Source organism: Xiphias gladius, chromosome 3 (genome assembly GCF_016859285.1).
Source record: "Xiphias gladius isolate SHS-SW01 ecotype Sanya breed wild chromosome 3, ASM1685928v1, whole genome shotgun sequence".
NCBI classification, from domain to species: Eukaryota; Metazoa; Chordata; class Actinopteri; order Istiophoriformes; family Xiphiidae; genus Xiphias; species Xiphias gladius.
Window position 1 is genome coordinate 11371947 of NC_053402.1, and position 10529 is coordinate 11382475.

General features: G+C 37.2%; 2 protein-coding genes across 3 annotated transcripts; both read right to left on the reverse strand.

The window, feature by feature from the left end:
• Positions 1–610: 610 nt before the first annotated feature.
• antkmt (adenine nucleotide translocase lysine methyltransferase) lies at positions 611–4487 on the reverse strand. Its single transcript, XM_040157368.1, has 6 exons — positions 4380–4487; positions 3576–3739; positions 3344–3448; positions 3118–3258; positions 2482–2532; positions 611–2074 (listed from the first exon to the last, which is right to left on the reverse strand). The coding sequence occupies exons 2-6, from the start codon at positions 3735–3737 to the stop codon at positions 1838–1840; spliced, it is 696 nt and encodes a 231-aa protein (XP_040013302.1). The 5' UTR covers positions 3738–3739; positions 4380–4487; the 3' UTR covers positions 611–1837.
• A 186-nt stretch (positions 4488–4673) lies between these two features.
• hirip3 (HIRA interacting protein 3) lies at positions 4674–10299 on the reverse strand. Of its 2 annotated transcripts, none has more exons than XM_040157356.1 (8): positions 10160–10299; positions 8722–8842; positions 8449–8599; positions 7603–7998; positions 7345–7502; positions 6667–6814; positions 6013–6111; positions 4674–5151 (listed from the first exon to the last, which is right to left on the reverse strand). In XM_040157356.1, exons 1-8 carry the CDS (start codon positions 10231–10233, stop codon positions 4964–4966), a joined length of 1335 nt encoding a protein of 444 aa, XP_040013290.1. In that variant the 5' UTR covers positions 10234–10299; the 3' UTR covers positions 4674–4963. The 2 variants fall into 2 exon arrangements, with proteins under 2 accessions (XP_040013290.1, XP_040013280.1); XM_040157346.1 differs by having other exon boundaries at positions 6667–6817.
• Between the last annotated feature and the right edge of the window lie 230 nt (positions 10300–10529).

Below are 10529 nucleotides of genomic sequence, written 5' to 3' on the forward strand. Positions count from 1 at the left end.
CAATAATGAAAGTACGATCTCCGGTTACACTTTCAAATTACAGGACTTTAAAAAAAACAAATAAAAAAAACAAATGTTAAACAACATTTTTGTGTGTAAAAAGTAAGTAGCAATGAGTTATAAATGAAAGAAAATCAGTTTACTCAAAAAGTTATTTGCATGTTATATATTCTAAGCCCTAATAGCATATGCCAAATGCTCATATAATATTGCCCTTCTGTTTGAATAAAGCTCACACACAAGGACACAAACAACTACAGAATTTCGGCTGTCTAACAATGGAAAAAACATTACATAAACAGAAAAAGACAAAAGCAAAAGGATAAATAAGGTACACAGCATAAGACAGCGCGAAAGCACGTACTCCTTAAAGGAAAAAATATGATGGCTGTTTTGTCTTCTTTGTAAGCATGTGTTTGCAGTATTTTACCTCAAATTTTATGTCTTATCTGCAGCAACTTCTAAGAAACATTACACAATCTGATGAAATCTTCAGTATCTCTCTATTTATTTCTCTCCACTTCACACTTTGCCTTTCTTCACATATAACACCCACTTTAATGCTTTTTGTTGTGTACAGAGCTCATTCACTTCAAAGCTATCCTGGATCATGTAGTTAATGCAGCATTTTGTTTTAATGACAACAATGACGTTCTAGTCACTGAAAACCAATATTGCTTGTTTTATTTAGGCCATTCTTCACCCGGCCCACCCCAGAATGTCAGAAATGGTGGAACTTCACCCAAATGCTATACACACAGTACCTGAATTAAGGTGACAAATTAAATGGTGAGCACATGGTGAATGAGAAAGAGAAATTTGTAGTCCATACATATATTAGAACAATTACTTTTGCAGCAGAAATGATCAGAGTGAGGTAAAAGTTAAATATTCAAGAGAATCAAAGAAAAGGCTACAGCCAAAAACAAATTGCCACTGGATAATTATTTACAACCCAGGCAAAGACAAAATAATGTGTATAATTTGTAGACAGAGGTAACTATTTCATGCCATCACAGGATGTACTATACGCAGGGATACTGTTGTTTCTGTATATACCCTTACACTGTGGACCCCATGGGGTTTATAAATGCGTTACAGTCGGTTTGTGAGTTTGGGGGAAAAAAAAAAAAATCCTACGTGTCACCTCCAGAGCCTGAAGAGCCACATTCCACACTTGCTGACATTTCCCCAGCACTAAGCGCCTCTAACCATCACCCAAAAAACAATTAATTGTTTAGTTCCTCCTACCTGTACAAAACAATCTGCACCATGGGATCCAAAATTTCCTCTGAAGTTGTCTAATTATATGTAGGTCTAAGAAATAAGAAGTATAGTGTGGCATATATTTAAAACAGCAGAAACAACTACAGATGATACATTTTAAAGCTTGCTCCCCCCAGGCAGGTAATCCAAAAGTCTACAGGCATCTAGAGGCAAAGTTGTGGTTTTCCTTCAATGCCAACAGAAAGCCCTGCTCAGGAATTTTTGGTTCAAAAGTGGTTCAGAAATTGCTGACAACAAATTAAATAATCCAATCTGTAGAAGAGAAAACATTTGTGCAAAAAATGTACATGGTTTTTCATTTTAGTGCCACATTGGACTGAAAATTAACAATTACCTTCCCTTACACAGTTTGTAAGAAACAGCCTGTTGAAGATGTAATGAAAAACAATTTAGTCTATAATTATGTATTCAGAGAGTCAAGTAAAATATCCTTAGCACTGTCCTTATCCAGTGAAGGATATTTAAATCTTATGAGCAGTAAGTTAACGATTTATAATAATTCCATGTTACCATTCTAGGAGGGCAAAAGAGTGGGGATGTCCATTTAGCTTCAAGTGGATAATTTCCCCTTGGTTAGTTCATTGCCAAGGGTGCTATCCATGACTGTGAGCGTGTCATTTTTCCTGAAGAGTTGTTGTCTTTGTGCTTGCATGCTATATGCCCAGGCTCTGTCCACACCCTGGCCCTCAGTCCTGCAGGGTTTCCAGTCAGGGAACGGAAAACGTCCAGCTACAACTAAGGCATCATCAGGAAGCTCCGCCTGCAACTTCTCCTGCAATAATGAAAGCTAGAAACACAGGAGCACAGTAAAAAATGACTGCAATACTTCAACAGAAATTTACTGAGACTATGCGTCTGAATGCAACGGCACCTCAACCATGCGTTAATAGATTCTTCCTAGAATTTTTTATTCTAGAATCTAAAAAAAATGTAGTAAGGTCATTGTACTCAGGTTCATTTTTAACAAGTTGCAGCCACCTGGCTTAGACAGTATTACAAACAATTTAGGAGCAAGGCTGCTTTTCCATTAATAACAAAATCTCAGAAGAACATTTACATAGTTAAGTATTTTTCTAAATGGCTTTCACCCTCAATGTGATCTGACTCAAATGTTATTAAAACTGTAGCTGTATGCCACATTGAGACGATCTACTATTTCATGGTTTATAGGTATCTGTTCATTGTGTAACTCACCACGCTAGGAGCCAAAAACACTGTGACATTCTTGCATTCTGTCAAGTCGACCTGTGATGAGATCCAATGCAGGATGTAAACAGGCCAATAACTTTAATAACAATTCAGCTTCAAATAACATAAATACAATGAATGGTCACTTAAAAAAAACAAACTGTTTTAGTATTCATAAAGCTTTCTTGAAATCTGTGGTCACTAAAGAATTTACTCCATGACCATGTTAAATTAATGGTAACCGAGGCTCCTGCTGAAGGGAGGACAAATAAGCTGCGATATCTTAAGGTATGGTGACTATGCACACACCAACAGAATAACGTAAAACAGAAAAACTAGCAACAGGTTACGTTTATTATGTATAAAGACATTTGGTCAATTCATGTCAGTCTTTGCTAATAAAAAACTCTTTTGTCAGCAGTTTAGATGGAGGGAATCTGACTGTCATTCTTGTTATCCATCCTTTTGGGAGTGAGGACATTCCCACTCAAACTATCATGTTGTTCCAATAAAACACTATATTTTTGCCAAGACCAATTGAAATAATACTGTGAAATGTTATAATTTAATGCTGGCTGGTGTAACTTGCAAATTTGCAAAGGAGTGTTACTAATGCTATAGCACAAGTGACAAATGTCAAACCTTCCAGAGATCTTCCCGTCGGTAAGATACTTTTCCAAGATGGCCCGCTCTCCATGCATGAAACCGGGCGAGGCGAACAAGCCAAGGGTTGAGCTCATAACCAACAGCAGGAGTGAAACCCTGCCGATGGGCTTCCAAGACCTTAAGGTTTAAAAATGACCACAGTTGAAAACCATTGTTCACCAGTGCGAGACAAAAGAATCCCACATATCCTGCTTATACTTACAATGCGGCCATCACCAGATCCCAAATCCACAAGGCCTCCCTTTCGACTTCTCAACAGTGTCATGACATTATCTACTTGAGCTTTGCTGGCTGGAATGTAGGGGACCTGGAAAACATTTTAACGAGCTTCTGATCAAAGCAATGATGTTTCTCAACCCTATTTAGTTGTTCAATTGGAACAAGCAGAGTTACATCAAACATTATTCAATATGTTATGGAGATGAAGGCCATACCTGCAGCCTTAAAGGGACTTTTCTGAAACCTGGCTGGAGGATTCCCACCCACATAGCATATACTGCAAGCCCAGTCCCAGCAGCTATCTGAGCAACACCCCATCCTCCGAGGTGCCCAGTCTTGAGCTCAGCAAAGACCTGATCTGGTGTGTCATCATCCATTCCTGCATGAAATGTGTAGTGTAAGATCTATGTAAATGTAATTTTAGAGAAGAAACTAAAATTGACAGGGAAATGGTTATAAAACTCTAACTGGGATATTGTAAACCAGCAAGAACATTTCTTCTTTACTGTATGAAATAGTAAGTCTAGCAGTATCAAATAACAGGGCTTTGAAATTCTAAATATCTATGATCTCTCTCTTTATCTACACACAGCTTATATACACTCCTGCCACTTTATTACGTACATAGTTACAATTTAATGCAATCCCATACAACATATCTACCAAAAATTCTACAAAGGAAGATTGTAACGTTTAGTTTTAGTTGGCCGTATCAAAGAGGTTTTAACTCAACTGCATTGTTAATGGATCGATTTGGTTTAAGCTATTTCGATCTAGCCTTGAGTCTGATATGTAATATATTTTTCTATTATAATTTATTACGGGACAGACGGGTTGTGTGCAGCAGTTTAAGGGGCACATGCATGCAGGTCTTATTTGTAATCAGCTATTTTGTCTGACTGAGAATAGTATCGACTCATTCGTTCATTCAAAGATCTTTTTGGACTAACAGTACACACGTACACAAACACAAAACTTAACGGTTCTTGTATTATATTAACAATAAATATCTAATTGACCTGCAGGATTGCGGGCGGACACATTACCCCATAGGACCGGTCCGTCTGCGAAATGTTCCGTATAGCCGAGCGCTTACTTAACATTAGTTCCGGAAAGGTGACGTTGACAAGATGTCTCCGTGGGACGAAACGACGGGATCACTATTTATTTCTACAATTCTCTTCCTGCCACTGTTATGGGAACAAGTTTATTAGTATGTTGTCCAGTCCCTGTATTTAATTTCCTTTCCGTGTTTGCCTGTTTTATATATCCAGTCTTCATGCATTTGTCCGCTGGTTAAAATACAGTCGTGGTTCCATATGTACAAAAGACTTTTATTTGAAATAGAAAATTGGTGTACATTAGAAATAACTTAACTCTACTGTTTTCCTTGGCAAAAACTGGTCATCCATTCAAACACCATCCACATACCCTATCAGTTTTTATCAGTTATATTATTATTATTATTTTTTTGCAAAAGATGTAGAAATTTGTAGTATCCTTAGTATCAAAACACTTTTTAAAGACCGATACCCAACTCATATAGAGAAAAAGTAATGTCCACATCAGTGGCTTCTGAAGACTGGAAGAGGAAATGTCCCTGTCAGTCACTGTCTACATCATCACTGATGATCCCCTGCAGGTTGGCCCAGTCCATTGCTCTTCTGCGCCCTCTGTGTGTATCGTTTTCCTGATCACTATCAGAGTCGGAGTTCAAAGTACGCTGAAATGTAGAGGACGGAGGGTCGTGTCGTTCCTCCCATGCTGAGGGTCCTCTGCGTTTAGGACGACCTGAGAGAGGTATCCACATTAGCGGGTATCATTAATCAATATTTTCATATTTTACATGTGAAATAAAATGCTTAACAATACTATCAACTCAATCACTTCAAAATTATAGTCACCGTTGACCAGTAACATAACTATAGGTGCACTATGCACTTCTTCACCAAACCTAGTCATCGACCACACCTATAGGCACTATTACGTTACAGCATACAATGTTTGTAGCATCTGTGATGCTGTTGTAGGTTTCCCAGTGGAGAAACCAGTTAATGTTTAAATTCTTAATTTCCCCCAGGTACAGTATAAGCACACAAAGTCTTAACTAAAACGCCATTTTTACAGTGTTAATTAAGTTTACATCCACTCACAACTCATTAACAATGTTTCTTTTTTTTGCTTTTCTAGAATCCACATAGAGTAATGTGTAAAATCAAGCTGTCGTTTCCGTTCAAACTGCAATGAAAAAGTATAAATAAGAAATATGCAAAATAAACAAAAAGCAGAATTGGAATTTTCACAGATACTGGCATGCAATATGGTACTTTTAAAGAACAAGTCAATTTACATCCACTGGTATTTTGGTGTTGATACAAGTTTTTGAATCATGTGGATTCTAGCAACAGTGCTGCATTTTAATGCAAGTATCTTTTTGGAAAGAAAAACGGCATGAGCCCTATCAAATTAGGATTTTGGTTGGTAGAAACCAACAGCAAAATTGTTTTTATTTTTCTTTCCTTGGCCAGTGAATTATTGTTAAAAAAAAACAAACAAAAAACTCAGCTTTGCTACTTAATAATACTAAATAATGACTGTTTTCCTCCAGAAGACTGGAAATGGCAACAACCAAGAAAAGAGACAAATGGTTACCTTGTGTGGCAATGATATTGCTGACATCAAGCTCAGCTAGTTCCTGAGCCTCCTCTCTTTTCATTCTGACTGTTTTGCATTTCTTAATAGATGGCTGACCTGTGTGAAAACATTTACACGCCATTACTTGAGCCAGTGTTCCCTTGAGTTAATCAAATTGTGTCAGTTGTAAAGAAAATGAAAATGTTTTACTTTCACACTATTTACCTATGACAAATGTCACACTGCAGTTTTACAAATTTAAAGACATACATTCTACCGAAGGTTTTTATTTTGGGCATGTTCATCATTCTTTTATAAGCACTTTGAATCAAAACCATATCACTGCATAGTATTTATACGAATGTAGAAAAAGGGATACAGCAAGAACAAACTACGAAGATAGGTGCCTGGTAAATTTAATGGCAGCCCTAATGCTTTTTTTTTTTTTTTTTTTTTTACAGACATCAAAAAAAATTAAAATTTCTCTCTTCTGAGGCCACCAATCCCTTCACTTTTTCACCTTTAAGAATTAATAGAAAATAGGTTTTCAATATAATTATATGGCATAAACCTACATTTAAAAAAAGAAAACAACCTGAATTTGGGACTCTAAAAATGAGCAGTTATGGCCAGAATGTATGGTCCATTAAATGTGAATGTATTCCCACTGACCCTGAACACCAAGATCTTCAAGTTCCTTCTTCAGAACAGCCACCATGGACCGAACAGAGCGACAGCCATCGAGGAGCTTCTTGTAATTCCGCTTCACACCACAGAGAGAAATGTAGCGTTTGAGCCTCACAACTGCTTTGTTGTCATCCTGCTGGGGTCAGACAGGTTTTAAAGAAAAGATGCCACTTTATTCTACATATCTGCTCTACAATGACCCAATATATACACCTATGTATTGGTGATCCATTTTAAAAAATTAGTCTTGGCTTTTCTGGCATTCATTTTGCACACTGTGTCTTGACTCCACTCAAAGCACTGAGGGCGATCAAAGGAATTTTGATGCACCTTTAATCAATGTGAAGAGTCAGGGCAAAGGTGTTGGGCACAGAATATTTAAGCTACTCCTTTGTAATTTGTAATATATTTCTGAATATATCCTGAAGCCCCACAGCACATGATACAGTGCATTATGGTGTGCAGCACAGAGCACAACGGTGCATACATTTTTCTTTTTTTTGCATCTGTCTATATTTCAATTTAATTTGCTTAACTTTATCAAACTTTCTAAAAAAAAAAAAAAAAAAGCAACATTTCATGTTGAAGACTTAAAAAAACTTTACAAAACTTCTGATTCTGACTGAATGATTCTGATTTATAACATATAACTCATGGATTCACCTTTTGACCTCTGGTGCTCTGTTCTTTTTTCACTGTTTTCTTCTTTTTATTATCTTTATTATTTTCTGTTCCACTCTCCTGGTTATCCTCCAAAGAAGGGAGTGATGATGAATCTGAGTCTGGGTCGTTATTTTTATTTTCCAGTGAGACTTTTTCTTCTGCATAACACAACAGAAAGTCATATAAAAAGAATTGTGACACTATAAATGAATGAACATTTATGTGTGTGATATGCAAGTATAAAGTTTGCCTACTCACCTTTTTTACTGTCATCTGAAGAATCATTACTGTTGATTTTGTCACTCCTTACTGACTTGCAATCTGTTTCAGTTTCATTCTCTTCATCACTCTGTGGTTTTTTCTTCCCTGGACTTGAACTGCTTCTTCTTGTCTCTCTAGTCTTTTTAGTATTTACTTTCTTTTTCACTATTTCTCTTGGACTGTCACTGCAGTTACTCTGAGTCCCTTCTTTTTCTGACTCATTCATTTCCTCATCTGTAGAGTCTTCTGTGTTCACCTGCCGTTTACGGTTTCCATTTGTCTTTTGCCGTGATTTTTTCACCTCTTGCTCTGCGTCCTCCGATCCAGATTTCATTTGGTCTTCCACTTCACTCTCCTCACTTCCTGTTTTGCAGCCCTCTTTATCTTCCAATTCTGTCATTAACCACACAAGAAAAGACAAAACATTTTAATGTTCGACAAAGAAGCAACAAAACTCACTGAAATAAAACAAAGAAACGTCATTGGAGATAATGCAAGCAAGGTAAGGGTAATATAGTTGCTAGTGAGCAAGATTTTCTGAAATGACAACTGCCTTCAATGAGTGATGTCCAAATCAAAAAAGTTTGGTTAAAAGTGCAACAGCTGACCTGCCTGAACTGTGGCTATGGACAAAAGATTGTTAGTGTTGTCGAAATAACCCACATACATTGTACCCAAGTAGGTTAAGATAAACCGTATAAAGCGCCTTCAGATGCTACTTGAACAAGGACTGGGATAAACAAAAGGACATGTTTAATATTGTCCTACTGTTATCGATGGTTCGGGATATTTCACACAATTACAGGCATCTAAAAGCATGTCAAGAAAATAAATATAACCAACCTGATGATGAGCTTGACTGACAACGGGATTTCTTTGCCCTGGATTCATCCTCATCTTCTCCCCCACTTATCACCTCATCATTTCCCCTTTCTCTCTTCCTTTTGCTTTGGGGCTTCTTGGTCTCCAGCTCACCTCCATTTTTGTCGTAGTCCTAGTAGGAAAAATCAGTGATGATGACAGTTATACCTAAAGCACTAAAATGATACCCCTAAAAAAACGTACACACTTATAGAAACATATATAGTATAAGCTGTATCGGAAGAATTCAGATACCTGCATTTTCATCAGTTCCTCCTCAACCACCCGTCTCATGTAATTTCTGGACTCTGGACTTAGTGATTCGTGTGCTGACTGTGCCAAATATCGTCTTTTTAATATTCCTAAGGTCAGTGTGCTGGAATAAAACATTAGAAAGATTACATCAAGGTGTGCAAAGGAAGAGGTAATTTACAGTAACAGACATAATTAACTTGAGCCTTTGTGTTTTTTGAATGCAGACTAAGAAATACATGTGAAATTGTAACATTTAACACATCCACATTAGACTGAATGACTGAGCTACAAACACGTGAAGCCTGAGATCTTTAAGACTGAGAGACTATCAAATGCAAAATTTAGGTAACAAAAAAAGGTAACACACAGAGGTAATAAAGATGGGAATTTTGTTTTTTGGATGTCACAATTGCAACCTGGATATTATGGGATATCAAATTTCAAATTACAGATTTTATCCACAAAACTGATTCTTCCCTTTTCTGCTCCAAAAAGCTCACTACTAAAAGCAGACACAACGCTATTTTGTACGGGAAACTAGGAGTTTGTAACTTTGTGGGAAAAGCTAAAAGTGACATACCATTTTCCTTGAATTAGAATTTCTATTTATGGGAAAATATTATGTAGATTTGTTTAAAGTGCACTGTTTAACACATAGGCAAATATATAAAAGGTATTATCTGGTGTATTTTTCTTCCTCACCCAAGCAAAACATCCAAAACAGTCAACTAAGTAAAAAAAATTTTTTTTAACTACTTCCAAAATAGAGAGAAATTTAAATTTAATTTAATTTAATTACAATAAGTGAAAGTGAGGCTTCCACATGACTAGATAAACACTCAGCACAAACTGTGTTAATTTAACTGGCTAACCAGAAAGTTGGCATCTATTTTTTGTGCCACTGAAATATACCACTTCCCATCAGCAGGTGTCGTTTGAAATTATCAGCTTGTACACTACTACTATGGCAAATGCCACCCGGCAGCTGTCACTTACACTAATACCTACCATTTGACAAAGCCTGCTTGTTTAATACTCGAAGTGAATTTTGAGCCTCGTACGGCCAGTGTGGCCAAAGTTTGCAGCCAGCGTTGTCCGGGAGGACAAACCATAACACCGTTAAACTGCGTCACGTGAATGTTATCTTAGTAGTAAATGGCACATTAACGTTACAGTAACTTAAGTGTTCGCGTTTAACAGGCGACATGTAGCTGGCCTGAGTTGTTAAATGACCACTGAATGTGTCGAAAGTGATATATATATACATACATATATATCTGCCAGCCGGTCTTACTGTTAACTGCTTTGGCCCCGCATACAGACCAAGGTTAGCGACAGTTAACTGCTAACGCACACCATCACAGCGCACAAGCCTGTGCTCTTGTTTATCAGTACCAACAGCACCCGCTCAAACAAGTCCTGCATGCTTCAACCGTACCTTAGGTCTGGCTCATCGCGGAGCTGAGCGCACACAAACCCGCGGATGCTCGCCGTCTCCTTGTGTGACACCATCGCTTCTCACTGTGGACGTTCCATTTTTGGCGGTGGCAGGCTCGCCGGAAGCAGGTGGAAGTGACGTCAGACCAGCCCTTCCACAATACAGACACAAATTATAAAAACTTTGACAACTGCGTTTTTGTAGAAATTAAACTGAATTACTCATTTTTCTCCATTACAGTTTCAATTTTACCAAAAAGGTTTGGTCAGTTTTTAGTTTTAACTTTCAAAAGTATAAACCCAATTTAAACTTAAAGAGTTCAAAATATATCTAGACCCTGAGATTTTATTATAAATGTAATGATTTTAAT